Genomic DNA, 23,309 nt, shown 5'->3' on the forward strand with positions numbered 1-23,309 from the left:
CCACTCGTCTTTTCACACGCCTCAATCCAAACCACTTTCCCCAGCGATCGTCAATACACGAACCGAACGGTTCAATGAACATTGCAGTGCCTTGGGCGGAGCAGAGTGTCTTCGGGCGCATCAACACTTTCCGCCATTTTCACGCCTAGTAGAATGGGCCTGTTTGCATTATGCCACCGGGTATGCAGGCATAAAGAACTTGCACACACTCGCAATAAGACGGCGGCGAACCATCGCCACTTGCTTTTCCGTGCATCGCGTGTCTATACGGCAGGAGGAAAAACCACACAGGGCGGCACACATCCGTTTTGCCCGCCGGGTGGGGCCATATAGTTCGAAGTCTTGAGCAAGAACCCGACCACACCAGGACGCTCAAGGGCACACACGAGTTGGGTGCGCGGTGGGTGTTATAAAAACCGCACCACATCGTCGAGAATGCATCACTTAGCCTACGGCAGTTGTTCCAACAGCTACTATTCGAGAAGCCACTTCAGGGTGAACCACCAGCTCCTGCTACCGCGAACCGAAAATGCAGAAAATCGTCCTCATCTCCTTGGCCCTGGCGGGTGTCGCTCTGGCGTACGAGCACCACGGATTCGTGAGCGAAGTGAAGCACATTCCGTACAAGTACTACGGTGGAGGTGGTGGTGACATCGGTGGACAGGTAGGTGTCCTTTCGGGGTCTCGGTTCAAGATGCCATATTTCTCAGAATGCGATTCATACACGGTACACGATTTCTAACGTCTTTGGTATTCGTTAATGCAGGGTGGATTTGAAGGCGGCATTGGCGGTGGATCTGAGGGTGGCTACGAGGGCAAGGACTACTACGCCTACCCGAAGTACAAGTTCGAGTATGGAGTTAAGGACTACCACACTGGTGATCACAAGAGCCAGTGGGAGGTTCGGGATGGAGATGTCGTGAAGGGCGAGTACACCCTGCAGGAACCGGACGGTTCGATCCGTGTCGTGAAGTACCACGCCGATGGCAAGAATGGTTTCGAAGCCATCGTAAAGAACCTCGGCAAGGGCTACGAGGGTGGTTTCGGTGGTGAGCAGGGTGGTCTCTAGACACAGCTCAGGCTCGCAGTTCCGTTTCCCGTTTTTCATTTCAGTTCCTTTGATCTGACCAATGCGCTCGCCAAACGATTTTTCCCCCACCTCGTCCGTAGTCTCCTCGTGATAAGTCTGTGCTATTTCTACATAAAAAAACATGAATGATGAATGAATGAAAAGTTCTGCTTCTAATTGGCGCCTTAATCAACATCCGAATGAGGGAACAAATTCCATATATAAATTGAAGCACGCCCCTCTGATGCTCATGTTTGAATTACATGCCAATTTGCAGCACACAAGCTGCGAATTCATTCGAACGGCAGGATCTTAGCACAATCACCAGAGCAAACGGTGCGTCTCCATAACGAGCTTTTTCGTCCTTCCGCAAAACGCACACACACACACACGTGTGGCACTTTTCTTGCTTCACCGGGAAGCATACACGCTGCTAAATAAATTCATTGCACAAAAACGTGCTTACTCAAAATCCCACACCGTGTGCCCGGTCCGAGAGCCATTACCAGCAAGTGGCGTGGATTAGGCACACGATCGTTTGTACTTTAGCCCTCGAAAATGGCGGTTCCGGTACCAGGCCGGTGGTGCCGGAAAAGCGTGTATATTTCTATTACTATAATTTCAACTAATCTCCCAAACCATGGCCCCCACACACACACACATATACCAGAGGGAACCATTCACAGCGCAGCATCTGTGGTGAGACGCGCGTACACCGACGAGGCGCCATAACCCGACAGTAATTGGTCCGTTTGGCCACGTTACCGGTACACAGCCGGTACACCGAACATTTTTATGTTCACGTCCCCGTACGCTGGGCTTACTTCGAGGAGCATTGAAAAATAAATCGTCAGGCTTACGGGAAGCCTCCGGTCGAATGGTATAAATCCCAAACCACAGGGTCTTATCTGCTGGTGGCTGTGTCCCACGAAACAGCCATCCTTCCCTCCTGAAGAACAACCAATTAGTTCGGAAGCTTTCAGGAAACAGGCACCACAACATTGCAGCACGTGATGCCCACGGGTCGGGGTGAATTGGTCAAATAAAACGACCAAAGGTGCCGTAAATGCATGCATTGGTCACGCTGGGTGTGGGCACCGGAATACAAACGGCTCCGAAATTTAGGCCACCAAGAGAGGACCCAAAAGTTGCGTATTCCAATCAGGCGACAGAATACAGCCCCCGCCAATCGAAACGACATCCGTTTTAGAGAGGGTAGATATGCGAGCAATATGCCACCCGCTTGTAATGCATAAAAAATGCACCTCTAAGTGCGCTGCTCGGCGGAAGGATGAACCTGCACGAAACTGGCGATATGTGCGCCGTCAGCAACATTCTCTCGTCTGCGAGATCTCGGCTACGGAAGACGCTTACGATGCAAGAATGACTTCCAACCACGGCGAGGACGAAGGCGACCGGAATCCGATCCCATTTCAGGACATTTCGGCTTGTCGTCTAGTATTACATTTTTAAGCCCTGGTAACATTCCGGACAATGTGGTCACCCGCTCGGGCATGTCGCCGGAGATGGCGATCGGTTTACGGCAATTTCGCTTCCCGGTGGGTCGGTTGTCCTTGCCCATTTTCGTCCCTTCCCTGGTGCAGCGACATGCCGAATTCGCATTCTCTCGAGCGCACACGTTGCCGGCACATGCGCTGCGCTCTCGGCTATGCAGACAATGTGTGCTGGTTTTTCGATACAGATAGAGGGTCGGTCGGTCCTTTTCGATCAGGGGAAGGATTCCCACCTTTGAAACACCCCGAGGTTCGTCATTATCGGGCGGGACGTTCGGGTGAGGAAAGCGTGTAATGAATTTTCCAACCCACAAAACCCCATCACCCCATCCACGTGCCATCGAGGTTATCGGGGTTTTGGTCCTGCGGCCAGCAGCACTCACAGGGGCCTCGAACGCTATTCGTTAGAGTGCATGGAAATAGAACGTGGGCTGTCCGCATTATCATTTCTGAGGTTTACATCGAATTGCTGCTGCGGTTAAGGGAGCTAGCCGAGGGAAGCAGGAAATAATTAGCTAAACTCACGCAGCACTATCTACCGTCTACACTGTGAACTGGAAAACGCTTATCGCTTACGTGAAACCTGATAAAATCTCGAAAAAAAATACCCGGTTATATTTCGAGTGCATATCCTTTCGATAGAAAACACAAACACGCGCATTCCTCGCTACCATGTATCGACAGGATCACAGGAACATACAAAAAAAAATTACATTTAATTATTACCACACGCTGACAGTTGCAAACAATTTGCATAATTATTGAAAATATGCAGATACATTTTCCACATCCATGGAAATCCTTTCCCGATACCACGGAAAAACCACCCCACAATACGGGGGTCAGCGTGGGATGCATTCCAACGTTTCATAAAACGATTTCCTGCCTTCCGCAAAACCCACGATGGCTGGAAAAGTTTTCCTCATGCGCGAGGGAATCCTGTCGAAAGAATTTCTCGCGGTATTTTGCATACACTCGCTGTCAGTGGCAGGAGCACGCTGAAGGAGGACGACGAATAACTGTCAAAAAAAGGGGGAAAAACTGGAGATCAGGAATCGCTAAGCGCACAGGTACGCCACACTCTCGCGTACTATTCTTGATACATAGCGCATTCTGCCAGCAACGGAACAGCTTCTGACAGTTACTGGCCCATCACTGTCGGCTAGAGACTGCCCGCAAAAGTCGCAAGGCGAGTCTCATCCTTGACGCAGCCACACACACACCATCTATGGTTTAGAATATGGTCGAGTGGAAATTCCTTTTTCTTTCCTCGATCGCTCGCGTGCTGGAGCCACAAGCTGTGATGTTGATGTGACGGGCGAAAACTAAACGGGAAAACTGATGATGATCTCGAACGGCAAAAGAAACAACGCGAAATGCGAAAGTGCCGTCCGCGGCGCGCATAATCAAGCGTACTTACGTTCGGTACTGTCTGGTGTCTCGGTGCCATCTGCGGACGTATCGTGACCGGGGGCGGCGGTGCCGGACTGTATCGCGGTTGCTGCATGTTGCACTGGAAGAGACGGTAAGCAGATGAACACAAAATAAGCGCCAAAAAGGTAGAAAAAGGCAACCGAAACGGTGGAAAGGAGCACCAAGCATCGAAGAAGAAGAAAACAAAATCAGCCCAATAGGCGCAATAGGGTTTTTGGAGATGATTGGGGAAAAGCTAAACAAAAGCAAACAGCATCTGGCAGTATAGCAGCCCGCAATCAAGCCCATAACAAGCTATTAATAAGCCTTTCGGCCATTGGTAGGCCAGCCTCCACTACTACCAGCGTACTGTACAATGCAGACAATTTTCGCAAAAGCACAAACGAAACACAATCGACACGATACAATGCGATACCATCAAGCACAATGCGATCTCGCTCATTGGACTCCCTTTTCTCGATGGGTCTGGGTTTGGGTTTTCAACGAACCGGTCATAAATTCGCTCGAAATGGAACCGTCCCAAAACTCGACCAATTCCAATTGAAAATCGAAATCGATCCCGAACACCGAACCCGGTCAAACACGCGCTCGTTCCACCGTCAATGTCGTTTCTCTAGGCTTCCGCTCGTTGAGGATGAACTTTGAACTTTAATTTTATCCCACAAATCAGCCTCTCCCTCAGGCAAAAACGAGCGATGGGGAGAGGTGGTCTGATAAATCAAGGCTCGGTAAGCGTGGAAAGCGAAAAGATGCACCGCACGGACCTCACCCAAATGCACCGATGATGCACAGCATGGCCCGGGCAGATTGTTCAATATCAGCGACAAAACATTATGAAACACCGCATAAAGCACCCTCCGGGACGACGAGAAGAATTTATTGCAACGCTATGCAAATGAAAGCGACCCACAGGCCGGGCTTCTCTCTGCAACGGGCTCCCTTTCGTCCTTTTGGTGCGTACAGCTACCATCCCCACAGAATGGAAAGCTGCACGACCAATTATGCTTCCAACTTTTGTTGCCCACCACCCAACGGGGTTTTACCATAGGTTGCTGACCAGACCGGTGCGGACAGGATACCCATCGTGCTGGGTTTTTCATCCGACCATAAGGCACAGAAAAAACGACCAAAACGACCGTCAGCAGTTTTCCTCCACCCGAGCCGAGCCATCCAAAGCCTGCGAAAAGAATGGCGGAAACAATGTACTGGCAGGTCCAGCCCGAACCATCCGTGACCATCGGAGGCAGCAAAAGTGCGCAACGCGGTCTTCCTGTCGCGCCCGAGTGCTAAAAATAGTCACCATCGTGTGCGGAGCGTAGTAAATGGCCATCCTTATGTGGATCTTGCGCCTTGTGGATGGAGGCGACCCAAAAAAAAGGACACACAGCCTCTCATTTCCGATCGGATCTTTTCGAGGATCCCAAAGCGAGGATCCATGGAAAACGATGGAGGCGCACGACATTCCGAAAAGTTGCCCACCCATCGGGGGCTGCCTGGTGGTATGGCATAATCATGAGCGAAATAGCTCCCCACCGGAAGTTGAGCTATTTTTACCGCCAAAATCTCCACCCTTCGTTCCGGGCTGCCGGAACCATCGCTCCTGGAGGTCGGTGGGATAAAATTATCGCCCTCAGAGCCTGCTGCAGGCTGGTTGGCACCGTTGGCAATGGCGACGATTCCAGGGTGGCACACAAACACACGGCCTGCTCAGGTCATGGAAAGCGAGGCTTCTAGCGATCCTGGAACGACATCCCGTACGGATGGAGTTCTTCCAAGCACTGGAATTGGCGCTGTTGGCGGTGTTCCCAGGACACCGGAACGCATCTCGACAGCCCAACCACCGAAGGTTCTGTTTTTGCTCCCGTCCGGCTTTGGAACGCATTCCGAGACGCGTTTTATTTCCGTGCGCCAGACGGTTCACGGTCAAGTGCGGGAATTGGTTGCTGAGGGGGCTTGGGCCTTTAATGTCGCAACGAACACGCTTCCAGCCTGGTGATCAATAACGGACTGTAGAATAGTCTCTTCACGGGTGACCGAGCAGGCTCGCAAGGAAGAACCCGGAGTTGGTTTTTCTTCAGGGGGTGGGTTTTTTTGTTGCTTTTTCCAAAAATATCGCGATGGGTTTTTCACCGGGCGGTGGAACCATAAATTTTGAAGCATGATTTAAGCGCCACCAGAGTCTCGCTTCACGTGGCGTCGGAAGCACTCCCGAGTCAGTAGAGTGGCTCGGTGGTAATTTTGTCAAAGGAAAATGTGTATTTTTTGTTTCAGCGAAGACAAAAGCTCGTATGCAAAATCAAGACGGCATGCTTTAAAAATGCCACTATACCTTTACTAACCCATTTTTAAGTCCCAACATCATGAGTAGTGATCTTGCAATGGATATTTAAAAATATATAAATGGTGCAAAAAGTACGCTAAATCTTTTAAAATCAATTCCAAAGCTTTCATTTCACTAAAAGCGTTCCATATGCACGGGGTGACGCATGTGAATTTTCCCCATGGCATCGCCTCATTCAGCCCACCACATTCGAACACGAACAAATATCGATCAGCCCCGTCCGTGCGACAGTTCCCCAAATGATGGTGCGATGTCACAAAACTCATCATACAACCCGTACACACGTACACGGCGGCAGGCAACACTTTCGCACCGAAAAACAGGTCCTCCGCTTCGCTCCACTCATCCGGAGCCATCCTTCTTTGGAGGCTTCATTTCCTTGCGCTCCACCGAAAACCACCGCCCGCGTGAATAAATACCACGCGATATCTGCTTTATAAGCCTTTCCCGCGTCCCCCGTTCGCCACACATTTCCGTCGTTCCATTACTTCATTGCTTTTCGCCCATCCGCGCACTCCACCCCACAAGCGGAAGGCGGAACCTCCGGGAAACCAATCGCGAAAATCGAAGCCCAACCCTTGTGCGGTGATAACACTTCCCGGTACTTGAACGGGTACGGAAAACCGCTCCTCTATCAGCCGGCGTACGCGTGCGTGTGTGTGTGTGTGTGTGTGTGTGTGTTTGCATAGCGGAAGGTGGATTAAATTTTCCAAACCCACCCACCACTCCCGCCCCGTGGCGTGGTGTTGGTTGGGGAAGCTTTTCATTCCCCAGCATATTCAATTTCCACCAGCCACCAAAACATCGCCATTTCGGCGCTGCTGCAACTCATTTCCAGTTTATCTGGTCCCGTTCGCCCCGAAACCGATTTCTTTTCGGTTTTATTTATTTTTTTTTTTTTTGCTTGCGTTATCACGTCGGTTCGATTTTCTTTTTCTACGCCATTAAAGATAGCACTCTCACGTGCCACACCGTGTGTGTGGCCTTTCCTAGCGTTCGGGTGTCATTAACTTAACTGTCCAACGCCAGCCGTCCATCAGCACCGTAATGGGTCGTCCTCTTCCACCACACTGACCCCCATCCCCTGTAAATCCCCGGAAAATCCAACCCCCGGAACACAAAGGAGCAGCTCTTCGGGGCGAAGCGGTGTTTGATTTGTTCCGGGCTCCAGCGGGATAATGTAGCGCTGCCGTGTGTATATGTTTGTGTACGCGCGCCTGAGCTCGTGGATCCATTCTGGTGGCAATAAGGACACGGCAATATTCGGCTATAAATAGAAAGCCGTCCCCGGGGCTTGACGAGGGGGGGAAATATTCGAACCCAGCGCTAATAGCGATCCGAATGCTGAAATCTGACGGCTGCTTTTTGCAGCGTTCGAGATTCGGTATCGTTTTTTTTTGTTGGTCAAATTCCCAAAAACGAAAGGAAAAAGTCACACTAAAAAACATACGGTTTATGAGAAAATGCGTAGCATGGGATTGACACAAAGCAAGAGCAAGAAAGAGAGAGAGAGAGAGTAAAAAGAAAAAAAGGGGGGAGCTATTTATAGAAGCTTTTCGTTTTTCTTTATTGATCTAGCTGGAGGAAGCATTTCGGATACATTCGGCATTGATGACGATGATACAGGATGCTGCCAGGCACGCTCGTATCGTTCCATTGACGTGCTGCTGTAAAGTTACATTAGCTTAATGCTGTTGAATACATCCCCCAAATGAGCTCGTGATAACTCACTCCACACACCAGCACCAACTCAATTATCGCCGAAACGTGCTACGTCGTTTGGAGCAATTATTTCCCGACTACAGCCCTTCAGCGAATGCTCAGCTAGCAATTATTTCGAGTTCTTCGACAAACTTAAAACCCCTTCCGTCCTAAGCGCCTTTTCTTCCGATGTTCGCTTTGGAGTGCAAACTTTCCCGTGTTCGGCTCTCTCTCTCTCCCTGCCACTCACCGTGCGTTTCCGATCCAATCGCCCATGTTTGGGAAATGCCCAGTTTCCCCCCGAAGGACTTTATCCTTGTGGGCATGGGAAAGCAAAGCACACTCGAGCGCCGGTTTTGGTAGACGCTGGAACACCGTTCAGAGCATTCAACGATTCAATCAATCGGCCATAGGAAAGAAGCACCCCACTCGAGCCTGGTGAAGCTCGTTAGGTTCATGCTTTCCCCCTTCGGTCCGGTACCAAGAGATAGAGAGTTCCCCCGGCAAGTGGAAGTGTACACCATGCCAGATCCGCCAACATGGACCAGAAGATACCGCAGCGAATGTGGCGGAAAAGGCTCACAGGTAATGAGTGCAAAATCACGATCGCTTTTCATTCGAAATCCTGACGAATGCACGGGAAGCGCACCGTCGAGTTCCTAATGAGAAGCCGGGACCATCCATTGAAAGCGCTCAATCGAATTTTCCGAGAAGTTTCCACGGAAGTGTGCTCGGTAGAAGAACCGATGCTGCCGCGTCCTAGCTGTGCTGTTTCTCTGCTCTTCGTCCTAGGACAGGAAGGGCACAAATCAAGAGGTCACACGTAAGCAAGGCGTCTCCACCGCCGAAGCCCACATTTCCCACAAATCCATCCAAACCAAGAGGAACCCCTTTTTCCTCTTTTCCAAAAAAGATGAAACCAACGAGAAGGTGCTTTACGAGGGCAAAAGTTTCGCAAAACCTCCAGTTTCCTTCCCAACTCCCCACCCAGGGACGGATTCGGCAAAACCGAACCCCGTGTGATTGTGCGTGAGTTGTCTACCCTTCCAGATTGTTTCGAACAGCACTAAAAGCTGTCAGAGTGTTGGAAACTCGGCTCCAGCTCCTTCGTCGAGTCGCGCGGATCGTTGCTGCGTTTGACGGTTTTATTAGAGCGTTTTTGTTTGCCAATTTAATTATACTCGCCCCTGGAGCGACCGTTGGCGATGAAGAATACATTAACGACTCGGAACGGGAGAACGGAAACACGCTAGCGGGTCCGTGGAAAAGCTTGGTGTGCTCGCTTCACATCGGGCGCCAAAAAGTTCGCTCTTCTTATTCCGATTCCACCCGGTCTTTCGCCGTTTAGCCAGGGTCGCCCTTGTACTCCTTCAAGATGGACCATTTTGGACGTGGTTTACGTTCTGAATAGGAATCCCATTCCTCGGAAAGCTTGTCGGAAATCATGATGGGTATTGTTTTGAATCAACTGTCAACGGCGCGGGCGCGCTCGATGGGACGGTTTCTTTACAACGCGAACGTCCTGCCATCCGTGGGTGGGGTTCATTGTGCAAAATGGATCGGATTGCCGGGAAAACGGGAGAAAACGCGGTGATTCCGCTTCACAAAAGCGAGATATTATTATTCAACCATTGGGGCATTATTCACAAATAGTTTTTAGTGAACTTCAAAGATGATTCAGCCAACGAACGTTTTGTCGTCGGATTTCATACCCAGTGGTTGGTGTTGTTTTGAAATACATCGGGTTTTGCCATCTTGCTTGAAAGAGGGAAAATGTTCTCCAACTCCGTGCAAATGCTCATGGCGTTTCATCAAAAATATAAGATGTAAATGTTCGACCCAATCATTAATCCCTCTGCTGCAATAACAATAAACTGGTAGAAAAATACACAAAAATTCCCTCCCAAAACGTAGAACCATAGCAGGCCGAGAGAAAAGCTATGCTCACTTCAACCAGGCCTTAGAAGGAAAAAAATAGTCCACCACCACTGTGACGCCCAACGGGTGTAAGAGATGAAGGAAATGAGACAATAAACGAAATGAAAAAAAAGGAAACACTCACCGTGAAAATTATTCGATCGCTGCCAGCCGGCGCTGTTGTCGTCGTCGCAATAGCTGCGTTAATTTGGCCGAACTTTTTCGCCCCGTCGTTTGACGGTTCGCGTATGTCCACTTTCGCTGCACTTGCACTTGCACTAGAAAGATATGCACCAACGGGTCGCCGATAGTACTCTCCTGCTATCTCGCTCTAGCTTTCCCTTACACACACTATTCGCACTATCTCGCCCACTCGCACTCGAATCGCGCACACACACTGCACCTCGTCGCACTAATTGACGACGACGATGGGATTTGAGGTTGTTGCTATTTGATGCTGTTGCTACTCCTACGAAACAATGTGCGAATTATAATACTTTACCAAGCCGCACGAAGCCAAACACTATTAAAACACGGGCTTACGGGGGCAGTAATATGTCACCAGTAGAACTTGCTCTCACAAAAGGATAACGACATACACACGCTACTGCACTATTGTGCAAAATGAGTGCAAAATGTTCTAGAGTCCCCCGCAACGCAAAGAACACCCACCACCACACGAAATGGTGACACGTTTCTCATGCACCGCTTGATTCACATTGGCAGCATCCGTTTTTCGACGCCGAAACACTAGTGGCCGTGATCGAAATCATCCAAATTGGCGTTTTTTCACCCACAAAATGTCCACTATTGTGCCACCAGCGGATTATGGTGACCTTCCTTATTCGTTGTCCACACAAACCTCCCGTTAATGCTCTCCCGTTTCTTCGCTCGTTTCGTTCTCTCTTTCAGGTGCTTTCTCTCTCACTCGTTCGCTCGTGCTTCACAACCTGAACTAAACTGACAGTTCGCTCTCGCGGCGAGTATCGTGCTCACTCTCGCTTTCTCATTTTTCCGTGCTTCTCACCGCCTGAGATGATAGGAGCGGAATGTTGTTTTTGTTATCGTTTCCTTTTGAGTCAATTCCATTGACAGGCGGTCGTGTGGGCAAGTGCCGTGCGGCATTTCGTTTATTTTTTTTTAACTAAACCAATGAAAACCTAAATCGTCCCAAGCACGTAGCATGTTCAGTGAACATTAAAGCAAAAATGTTGCGATAAAATGACATAAAAGCATGATAGCACAACATGCATTACATATTTTTTGTGAGCTACTGTGAGCAACAACAGTTTTTGTTATTGTATTCACATTCATCAATCACCAAAGAAAAAAGATTGCACAAAATGGAACACTCTGCTCTAGGCTGAATCAGCTGCTTCTTTGTGGGCAGAAGAATGATGTGCGATATTTGCACTAGGCCGCGTGACCACGGTTATGTGAACACTTATGCTTTTACGGTGACCGAAGCGAAAAATTGCATTGAAAACAACCCCTATGCCCGGTGCAGTCCACTTCGCACAAAATAAACTGTTTTAAAATGTTCCGTGCACTTGCAGCTATTTTTAAAGCGCGCTCTCTTTCTCTCTCTCTCTCTCTCTCACACAAACTTTTTCTCTAATGTACGACCACGCACACTCGCAGCATTTGTATCACTTCCAGAGGACGCCAACTGTGATAGCGACGAGTGTGGTTGACATTTCATTGCACAAATTTTCGAGGTGAGCCTTTCCGGTCCACCCATTGGGAGGCTCGGATTATGGTGGCGTACGACGAAACAGACTACGCTATCGAACCTGCCGTCGACAACGAGAGATGCCTGCGGACGGTGCCGATTACGGGCAGGATTATCAATTTATCAACCGCGACCCGCATCGAAACTGCTCTCTTCCGCGATCCCCTCCCCTCCCCCTCTCCACACACAAAAAAGCCGGCCTGGGCGGGGTACGCCGTGCGGGCCATAAGGAGGCTATTTTCAGCTGCGAGAGTGTGCCTAAATTTGATTAAGAATCTACCTATTACAGCATACGGGCTGTGAAGATGCGGCTGCCAAATAAAATGCCACCGTCGTCGACGACGGTACAGAATGCCTTCCTTCCTATCACTTGTACAGATTCGTTCGGTTTGGAAACCACGGGTACACGCAGGCGCAACAGCAGCACCAGAAAGCAGTAGGCCCGTGCCTCGAAAGTGTATGTGCGTAACTGGCGCCCCTAGGATACGGGAACGGAACTATTACCGAACCGGGAAGGGGAACCACTGTTTGTTTCCTTTCCTCACCCGCATGCACGATTTTTCACTACCCCGAGTACGGGTACCGTTCTGTGCCAGATTTCGCGATTATCACTTTTTTCGGCACCCACCACACACACGCCGCAAATGCAATTGTTTTCACGTGATTTTGCTAGCGTCCGACGGGCCACTTTTGCACCACAATTATGCGCTTGCACGCCAGCCCCAAATGACAAATTAGATTTGTTTGCTAGCGCCAATCGGGCGTTATCGGGAGCCACCGGATTGTTCCGCAAGGGCGGCCATTGCACTGTGGCGCACACTAGAACGAAAGGCCTACCTTCCAGCGATACCGCCACTATCACACAACAGATCGCAAGTAATTGTCGGTAGTCGTGGTTCTTGTTACCGCTTTCGTCGTCGTGTTCGTCTTCAACGTTACCGTTGTCGTCGCCGTTTTACTGCCAAAAAAGCACTCCACCCGCCACCGGGAACAGCCAAACAAACTGAGCACAATGGGCCACGGTCGCACTAGCGCGAGAAAATAGTTCTGGTTCTATACCGTTAAGATCTCACAAACACATTGCGTGTCACTGACACGGGCTGTTGCAGGAGATGAATGGGGGTGGTAAAGTTCATTTATTAATTATAGAGATGTTCTATGGAGTGCTCTTTAAAGAATGAGAAAAATGTATGTTGCTAATTAGCCAAAGGTAACAAAAGTTAATGAGCAATTTGCTGATTTCATTTTGTAAATATTTTTGAATATTAAAATAATTCAGAAAAAATCCCAATGTGTTTTGTCTAAATTGGCGATCGTCGGTATTTACGTTTGGTAACATTAATTTTGATCTAAAATTGAAAAGATGATCTGCTTTTCAAAAGAAATCGAGATAATTTCTCAAATATAACTACCCATATCATGCGCCTGATAACAGTGTCCATCGAAACAGGTGCGCACGTACACATGCCCATGCGAGCCCAAGAAGCAATCTCAATGTGACATACTGAACATCAGATTTGTCAATTTGCTTTCGAAACCTCATCAAATCTGTCAAATCAGAGTGCGTTATAATTCCTGCCCGTTGAACACTTTTTACACGCCTTCTTACGCATATTTACGCTATACTTTCTGCTTAAACCAACCTCTTGCAAAATATGACTTCCTGAAATCTCATATAATGACGTATGTGATAATAATATATGCTAAATATAAAAAACGAAAATGAGAAGTTTGTTTTCTCAAACTATTCTACTGACAAACAGAACGGCTAAAACATGTCCTCAATAATACTTTACAATATTTCGGATTTTCATCCAGAGTTCGTAAAAAAGAAATTGATACCTTTCCGTGAAGCTGCTTCCTATTTCTTTAGTCTGTGGAAAAAATTGATTTATAAAAACTTTGCAAAACGCCTTGCTATCAACAGGAACAGCGCCGCGCATTATTGTTTGGTCACATTATACTAAGATGCAGTTAAGATGTTTTTTTTCAGATATAATATAGCAAACTATTGCACAACCACATGTGATTGCCTGGTCATTTGTTTGGAAGACATAGTGATTTAACATCGTTATTGCACAGAATTTACTAGGATGGTGATCAAGAGCAAATAATTGAACTACGGCTTAGGGCCAGCGATAACAGGTGCATCACAGATTGCGTAAGTTAAAACTGTCTTTCTTCTCTACGTCGACCTTTTAGCGCCGGTTGTCATTCATATCCATGCCCATTCGGGCGTGATATGCTCGAAATCCCACACTTCCGGATGACCCTGGTGGCGCACTTCGAAAGGCAAAACTCCACTCCAATCGAATGGATGCGATCCAACGGACGAACCGGTTGCGGCGGCAGACGAATCAGTCTGTAACGGTTCAGCGACAATTGTTTGCTGTAGCTTCTGTGATTTAACAATGCTTCGCTTAGCTGCCTGGCCTGTCGTGCTACCGGTGGTACGCGCCGGATCGTACAGTGGACCAGAATATGCACGAAATTGCACAGTTCCGTTGGTTGCCTCCATATACAGCTTCATATCGATGTTACCGAATGCTGCCGGCTGTTCCTGATCCAAATCTCCCCGGTACGCCGACTGGCGGAAGAACTTCGCCAGGGTCTCCAAATCAGTGATGTTCTGTAGGATTTTTTCCATCGTTCCGTTCGTAGGTGCGGTATTCGTTTCGTTTACTGTAGCCTGGCTGATGTCCAACGCTTCTTTAAAATAAGGCACTCCGTTCGTTAGCCAATAACCGTTCGAAACGATTTTCTCCGTGATGTCTTCCGCGTGCAATCGACCGGGCAGTTGATCGATCACCCAAAACATTCCCGACCCGAATGTAACACCGCTTGCCGATTCTGATACAGTTGATGCGCGTTTTTGATGTCCGGAATACTGCAGCTCCTCGAAATCATCATCGACATAATCATCCATGCGCTTGGTCACGATCCGTTGCTGCTGGTGTTCGATTTCGAGTTGATCTTGCTCCAAGGTGGTTGGAATTTCATTTCCCTCCTCCGATTGGTCTACCACGTCCGCCGTTGGTGGCACAGTTACAGGGTGGTCTATCGCACTGGCATTGTGCCCTGCAAAACGTGCCATATCGATCACCAACCACTGCTTCACGCCGGTGGACGGATTGCGTGCAAAGTATCGTGCCCAAGAACGACCGCTGTGTCCGAGTCGATTCGCCGCCATTACACGCGGCGCTAGCGAAACCGAACGCACGAGATCAATCTTACGCCACAGATTCACATGCTCGTTTTCCATCTTAACCCCGGCGGCAACCAGCCGATGTTGCCGGCGTCCATTAATCACGTAGAAGTCATCCAGCGAAGCCAGCACACCGGGATACCCGCTGAATACGATATTCGTTCCCGGCACGACAGATCGATCTTCTTCCGCTTCGTCCGCTTTGCCAACAGACATCCGTGCAGCGTTGAGAGAAAAATGGTACCTTAGGGTGTACTTCTTCACCATGCGCAACATCGACGAGTAGCTGCCGTCGGACGTGTGTCCGAGCAAGATTTTCGCCAAACCATTCGATTGCGTTTGCAGCTTCAGCAGCATCATACCTTTTGCTGGTTCCGGCTTCAGTCCGCTGTTCTCCACCAGAAAGTTGGTGTAGTAGATCTTCAGATCCCGAATATCGACGGCGGCATTCATAAGCAAAAAGTCCTGTTTTGGAATTTCGTAATCCATCCGGGAACGTTTCACACCCTTCCGGAAACCGATCTCGATCCCCTCCAGCTGATCGTAGAACAGAGCTATTTGGTACCAGTAGAAATCGTGCTTTCCCTTCATGTCCGCCATCTTTTTCACCGTGTCAACGTTAGTTGTGATAAGGCCACGCAACCAATCGCAAAATTCTTCTGATTCGTCATCTTTCGAGCACACCGAATCGATGGTGCTGGAAAATATAAGAAAAAGGAAGCAGTCATTAATGATCAAAGCTTTAAAATTGAATTTTAACCGATACCTACTTGTACCAGTGCATGTAAATGTTGTTCCAAGTCAAAGCACCCTCCATTATGCCGGCTGCGTACGCCTGCACCGTGTCGGAGTAGGAAGACTGAGATTCTAATTCCAGCTGAGACCATCCGTTCGTCAGGATACTGTCACGGAAACACGCACGTACCGCGCCTTTCGGTACTTGATCGAGATCGTTCCGTTGGCCCCAGAACTCTAGACGGTAGCCAGAATTCTTCGCCCAGTACGTCGTAGCACAGTAAGTTCCGTTGTAGCTGGGGCTAATTACGAGAAGAAAACAAAATAAAACAGCTCGTATTAGGATCTAGATCGTCAGTACGTAGGATTAACTGCAACTTACCGCTCCATGCCGGCTAGGAAAAAAGCACCCAACGCGAGCAACAGCGCACCGATTAAGATGTAGGACCCTATACGGGTCTTTTGCCAGGACGCTCCCACAACCTTCAGCATGATGATAGCCGTGTCTACCTGATGCACACGCACACAAAAAAGCGCAAAATGGAATGTTTTCTTTGCGAAGAGCTCGGTCTCGGTCCTCCTGTTTGATATCCTGTTCCTGAAGATCCTTTTTGGTGTTTATTCGCTGTATTGACCAGAGGACACGTTGTGGAGCGAATCGTCTACGGCTGCCTGCAGCCGCTCACTGCACTATAATTGAGGTCCGCGATGATCAGTGGCAGAACGGCGAACAGGTGCAGCAGAATGGTTGAGACGGCGTAGTAGCTGTAGCAAAACAGCTCCGCCAATCCTCGCGACGACGACGACGACGATGGAGGACCGAACTGGCAGACGGTTGCCGGATGGGACGCCGCTGGAAGATGCCACGTGCACTGGACTACTCTCATTGGAAATCGATTAAGGTGGTTATCGGTGACCTTTGCAGGATGCAAGGATGAAGATCTTCAGCCAACGCCCTGTATCCTTCCGGGCACTCCCGAATCAGTACGATCAGCAGGATGGAGCTGAAAGGGCACCGCGTTGCTACGGGCCGGATAATGGACGACAACTAACGCACTCTGAAAATGATACAACAATACGTCAGTTAATCGTCAGTGTAGCCATTTCCATTTTTTTCGAAATTACCCCCAACCAGTTAATGAACTACAGGGGGGGGGGGGGGGCTGTTTTGAGACCTTAAACAACTTCCGCCCGAAACAACGATCTGGCAGGTTTTGCTGTAACAGCAACCGACAATAAAAGATCATTTGGTAACGACGACTGTCCTCTCTTCGCACCTCACTCTGTGAGCTCATCATCCAAGCACTTTCAAGCCTCGCTCCATCACTCCTTGTAACCCCTCATCCTTATCCTGCGGCAGGGGTTTAACACCTTGTGTCCATTTCCACCCGCGGGTGTGTGTGATCGTCGCGGGAGCAGCTAACAGCAACAACATCAAAAAAGGCTATAATGTGCCAAAAACTGCCAAAGCGTAACGACATCGGGAAAGGCTACTGATGGGTCAAACACCACCAACGCTCATTGGCGAAATCAATTTTCAAAAGTTTACCAACGACACAGTGTTGAAACGTACTGAAAGCCACTAACTTACGCGATAAACACATTTGCACAAACTGCCATTTGTCTTTTGTTTTGGTAGACAATCCATCGATAATTAAACGGAAATACTACACCACCGCTAAATGGCCGTGGGCAGACTCGAGCAGTCCATGAATGTGTTATCTTCTGTCCGGGCACGTTTTATAGCGTGCAAAAATATCGACACCACCTGCAGTAGTATCTACAGGTACACAATTCGTAGGTGTTAAAAAGCAAATCGGAAATGCCTGCATGCTAGATGGTCCAACAGATACAACCGATAGCATTCATGATTCATGCTAGGTAAAGTTGAGTCACCTGGGATTTACCAACCAATGTGTTTTCATTTTATTTACATGATGATAAAGCTTACTGCATTAAACAAAGATTACATCATAAAAAAAACGATCACCATGTGAGCATGTGCCCGTAAGGGAAATTAACATCATTTTGTGACTCATATTCATCCACCAAGCATAAGAGAACCACGAGGAAAGGAAACATACAATGGCATTGATGCTGTAAGATCTTGACAACCAGCCAAGCGTTCTCAACGAAGCAGCATCGTCTCGACGGTGGCCTACGCAAAGGGGTTTACGAAGACAACAAAGTTCACCGGGACCACATCAATTATTTCCTAGTCGATTGGCGTCCACTAAACGACGCTATTATTTGAGTAAACGAACTACGATCATCAATCAAAATGGGAAGGGTTCCCGAATAATCGGTTTGAACATGTGCCACCGAGCAGTTTCCTGTGAAGGATCGAAGTAACACGTTCCACTGGAAATAGAACATCCGATGCGGGCCGGGGCTTGGATGCTACCCAGATGTTGAGAAAAGAATTATTTAAATCGCATAACGTACACGTGCCTCACAGTTCGGTTTGAAGGGCAATCTCAAAGCCCGTGTAGCACCGGCGTGCTTCACTACTGCACGGATAGGTACACAACAGGCATTGCACCAGACGTCCATCATTATCAACAGCAACAGCATGTGCTCTTATCAGTGCCATTCCGCAATACCTCAAGCTCAGCATGTGCAGTAGATACTTTCGTTCTCCATCACTCTCACTGCCAACAACCTAACCGACAACCTCCAACAAACGTGCTGGGTTGCACGCGAAGGTTGAATAGAGAACTATTCCCACACGTGGTTATAATTAACACTAGTGAGCTGATGCTACTTTTCTTTTTGTTGCGAAAAATGAGATATGGTACTACCTGCTACCGGAACAGTTGGAAGAGCTCCGGGGATGGTGTGTTCCGTTCTGATCGGGACAACAACTTCTCTATTCGCACGAATACTGCGGCTCCTTCTGCTGACTGCACGAACTCACGTGGGGTCTTAGACGTGTCAACCCATTGGAATGAGGTGATTGGGTTGTTGCCGTGCACTGTGGAGCCCTGTAAGAAAGATACGTATGCATATTCGAGATGGTGAGGCATGAAACGATGGGCTTAATATACAGGAAATAAAATTAACAACCACAATCGATGAAGACCGTGAGAGAGATCATCAGAACGTCCCCAATAAGTACGATGGTACATTTAATCTTGCTATCCCAACGATGTAGTGTAGAAGATGGAGCTAGTAAATTGTTAACTGACTCTCAATTAAGTATGCTTAAATATTGAACCCGGAAGAACAGGAGCTGCCTAGCAACAGCAACACTTTCCTTTGACCTGAGCTCATATGCAAGATCATGAAGTACCGTTGTACTCACATGAGGATTGCTTGGGTAAATAGACTGGAACGTGACAGTGTGTCGGCAATTCTACAACGCCGAGCAACAAGGGCATCACGAAATGGCGTTCTCGGGAATTGTTTTGGCTTCATAAATCTGCTAGATAAGCAAATCTGGCAATCCAGCAAGAGAAGAACGGTACTGGTTGAGGCTCGACTCAAGTTAAAGCGCTTACGACCGACTTTGCGTCATTTGAAACTGTTTGTTGATGTTACCATAAATGGAAGATCAATGTAATTTCAGACCACAACAAATCATCTGTGTTTCACGCATATCGTGGAGCGATATTTACATACGAATAAGAAGAAATATCCCGGCATTTTCCCAACGAACTATGCGGGTTTTCCAACGGCAAACGAAACGTTGTATGCATCACAAATACGAGTTGCTAGTGTAAACTATATAATTTAGGGACATAATTCACACACCTGTACGATTACCCACGATCAACAACACTGCAGAAAATGCTCTTGAAGCTCTGGATCTTGAAGAGTTGTTTGTTGTGTGATTTTTTGCATATGAACCAATATAGCTTCATAAATAAATCACTATAATATCATCAGTTGTTTAGACTTTTTAGCATATTCACAAAGAAAAGGCTTTTAGCATATTCACTAAGAATATCTTCACTGCACTTCTTTGGGAGATTCTTCTCGTAATACAAAACGTTTAAGCTCGAGGTATGATCATCGGTACTAGAGTTGATTGCTGCTTGGAACTTCACAACTTATTTGGAATGTTCACGTTTATCAAACGATTCTTGACGCGTTTATCGAACTATTGACGCGAATATTGCACCTCGTACTGATCGTGTAAAATTGGATGTAAAACTTTGCGATCGCGGATTGCAAATATCACACTATTCTGCAGATTTGTGCTATCTATTTCCGGTCTAACGACTCGAGAGAGTGTGACGGAAGCGCACCATCTAGCATCCTCCGCCGAACGATTACAACTGATGGCGTTGCAGATTATTGGCCCTGGTACTTGCTCCAACATCCTGTGCTAACGGCCGGGTTGCGACCGTTCGAGGTACACGGCCACCTTCTTACGTCGTGTGTCGTCGGCGACGGGCGTACCGTTCTAAAATTAAACAACAACAATCTTCCGACCAAAACCATTCCCAAAGCACGGCGGGCATGCGGATCGTGATCGTTTTTTTTTTGTCGGGCGGCACACAACAACACACCGTTCGTCTGTCGGAGTACGGCATTTTCCCTACAGAGTGCGATCGAAGCAGGGGTTCGGGTGGTAGTGAAAAGTGAAAATTAATTTATCCCCATACTCCCCGTGGGTAACCGCCCGACTGATGGAAAGAACTTGGGCATTTTCGGTGGAATTTACGCTACCATCACGAGCTATAGTCGATGCGTGACCTAATTGGATTGGATCGAAATTTTCGCAAACAACACCCATTTTCCGGTTCCGGGAAATGGGGGAAGTTTGCGGTTGCTTCATTTTTCAACCGTGGTGGTTAATCGGCGGGGGTTTCAAGCAGTTCATCAGAAGTCCATTAGAAACAGCGCATATGGACGCAAACAAGGAGCAAGATTGATTTCCGTCCTCTGTGTGCAATGGCACGCGCTCAGCGAACCGTGAACCACACGGAAGTAACTTTTTTTCCTAACTCGTTGATGCTGGCGATCACACGAACTTGGCGCGATCAGGGGAGTGGTTTAGTACACACGCGACTACAGCTGTTAGTACTGCAGACTCTCGAGGTCAGCTATTTGATTGCCAAAGCACGAGGGAAATGCCTCACGGTACGTCAAGCAATCGGATATCTTCGTTAATGGTTGAGAACAACCAGAGGCAACATTCTTTCTTGGCGCACTTCATAGGTTTCATTCATGTCTAGGAAAAACGCTTTCCTTACTAATGAAGTTTAAATAGGAGCAAGTTAGTAAAAATTTGCACTTTTTGTTTATAAAATAGCACATGCATCAAATGTCTGATATGATGTCTAACACAAGGTTTTGGACTTTCTTGTTATTTTCTTTGGCCTCTAACAATGGATTCATCCAAGTATCACAATTAGCTTTAATCAATGTTCTTGGCTTGATTGATTCTTTGGAATCGAACTCGATGATCGAGCTGGACAAGCGTATCAACAAGAAGAAGGGAATACCTTGCATAGCACATCCATAAAAATGCTGACTTCTATGAAGTTAACCTCTGCCAGCTAGAACCTACCTTAACACGACGAATTAAGCGACTTTTTCCGAATCCAAAAGAATGTTCCGAAAGATTGAATTGCAAACAGGCAAAGGCTAGCAAATATTGAAGCATTTGAGTGCAAATTCTTAACATCAACAGTAAACAGTAACATTTATCCAACGAATGCGAAAATTTGGAAAATAGCAACAATCGCGTGCGAGATCAAAATACTGCCAAAGATTGGCTACTTAGATCCGCATGAGGATACTGTTATACCGCTATTATACATTTGTTATACTGTTGTTTGGCGCGTGAATTGGATCAGTAAACATTGGCAATAAATGGCGACTACAGTGATATTCGGGTTGCCACGTGCGTTCATATATGGAGCACGTTGAATGTAGAACGTGGCGTACAACGTGTCACCTGCGAGCGTTTACAATCGCAACCGTTGTCACTTTCTATTTTTTTTGTCTAAACAGCTTAATTCTTCCCCATAAACGAGACCATTTTCAATGTAGGCTAATGAACACATTTCAGAACCGTAAGCGTAAACATCTCCCACTGGCGCCGGCAGCATCGAGACACGACACGCTTAGAATCGATTGACGTAGATTGCTGGCCTGGGGATGAATTATTCAGCAATCGAAACAGCCGATTGGCAAGGCAATTAACGTGATGGACAGAGAGGAAACCTACAGGCTGCGATCACACAAACAAGCCGCCATGTCTGACGAAACATTCGATGACGGATCTGTCAACCCAACGTGATCATCAGATGATCACTCGTCAGTGCTAATTCGGTCGGGGTTAATGGATCGAATGAAAGACGTTCCGATAATTGTTGTTAAATGGTTTGCAAAAACGTGGCATAGGTGCAAAAAAGATATTGGCCTGAATTTTGTAACACGAAATGTTTGGGAAGACTTACATTTATCGTACCACTGGCTTATCATTCCCCCCCCCCCCCAAAAATCAATTAAAATTGGTGTATTTGTGACACGCTTATAGCACAAATCAGCGCATTCCACGACATGAGGTAATTAAATTTTGCCTCCAATCACAGTTTCGATGATAGCGTAGATTTCTCAGATAATGATTTCTCCCTGTTTCTTGAATGAAACAACTCAGGTTCAAGGAGCGTACTGTTCAATCATTTGATTGTTACCATTCTAAAATCCTGAATGTGTGGGAAACTGATAAGGATTGCACTGAATCTCAAACAAGGGTGCATTAGGGAGGTTGCTTTCTAGAAAGCAGTTCAATCACAGAAACACATGCTGGATTGACGTGGCATCTGAGTGGAATACAGCCTGCAAATGTAACATGTTGTCAGCAGGGCTTATGGAGGTTCTTCCTGGAGAACGTCCTCGCCTATACTCCACATGTGCTCCTCAGTCGCTAAACGACTTTTAAGATATTCTTGGATGAATGCGTGTTGCAAAACATACGCATGAAATGTTGTTATAACTAAGAAGACCAAGAGAACAGACGAGCATATGTGAGTGAAATGCGCTATTTCTGTTGCGGGCATGGGACATGCGTATGTTTGTGTGCGCACGTTCCGTCCTCCCTTGTGGTGGTTTTGACCCTGCCCGCGTGGTAACTACCCCTGGGGTCTTACTGCCTCACCACGCTGTCCACCGCTTCGATCGTCAGCAAAATGATCAGGCCACAGGCAGTGATTGCTTAAGCCGCCAATACCTTCGAACCTATCCGATACACACCATGCAAACGAACGCTAATGTGATACGATTGTCTATATATGTCGACTTATCACAACGTTAACCCTCCTTCCGTTTTCGGTTTCCACATGGCATTCTTGGCGCCATTTAGACGTCCTACTTACCAGTGTAAATGATATCAGGCGAATCGTGGTGCACGAAGGATCGTGAACTTTGGTAGCGATGAAGATGTACAGCTTCCGTTCGAGTTGGGTAAAGGCTCTCCCTGAAGCACGTTCACAGCAGCGCTTGTCTGACGAGGCAAGATTTGACCGTACAGAACTGTCGACCCAATGCAAAACGCCTTTCGATGGCCACTTTCTCTAACTGCCCTTTCACACTTTCTTTCACCTCAAGTCGGGAACAACACTTGGATAACCGGAGCTCAATATGCAGCGGATGATTATGCAAACGGATGGCGATGGCCAGGTTATTACTTCACGACACTGCGAATA

The 23,309-nt window shown here is 47.7% G+C and overlaps 2 protein-coding genes across 2 annotated transcripts in view; both read right to left on the minus strand.

Moving 5' to 3' along the window:
- LOC128727570 (protein alan shepard) overlaps nucleotides 1–12,667 on the minus strand; it is a 174,397-nt gene extending 161,730 nt beyond the window's left edge. The window contains exons 1-3 of the mRNA XM_053821498.1: nucleotides 12,546–12,667; nucleotides 10,122–10,445; nucleotides 4,004–4,096 (exon numbers count right to left, since the gene is read on the minus strand). Of these exons, the coding sequence (XP_053677473.1) occupies nucleotides 4,004–4,090 (87 nt within the window). The 5' untranslated portion in view covers nucleotides 4,091–4,096; nucleotides 10,122–10,445; nucleotides 12,546–12,667. The remainder of the gene's footprint in view (nucleotides 1–4,003; nucleotides 4,097–10,121; nucleotides 10,446–12,545) is intronic.
- An 820-nt stretch (nucleotides 12,668–13,487) lies between these two features.
- Nucleotides 13,488–23,022, minus strand: LOC128727452 (putative phospholipase B-like lamina ancestor). The gene is made up of 5 exons (XM_053821367.1): nucleotides 22,980–23,022; nucleotides 18,450–18,632; nucleotides 16,031–16,706; nucleotides 15,684–15,950; nucleotides 13,488–15,610 (listed from the first exon to the last, which is right to left on the minus strand). Exons 3-5 carry the CDS (start codon nucleotides 16,138–16,140, stop codon nucleotides 13,924–13,926), a joined length of 2,064 nt encoding a protein of 687 aa, XP_053677342.1. The 5' UTR covers nucleotides 16,141–16,706; nucleotides 18,450–18,632; nucleotides 22,980–23,022; the 3' UTR covers nucleotides 13,488–13,923.
- Between the last annotated feature and the right edge of the window lie 287 nt (nucleotides 23,023–23,309).

The sequence above is a fragment of the Anopheles nili genome, chromosome 3 (genome assembly GCF_943737925.1).
Source record: "Anopheles nili chromosome 3, idAnoNiliSN_F5_01, whole genome shotgun sequence".
NCBI classification, from domain to species: domain Eukaryota; kingdom Metazoa; phylum Arthropoda; class Insecta; order Diptera; family Culicidae; genus Anopheles; species Anopheles nili.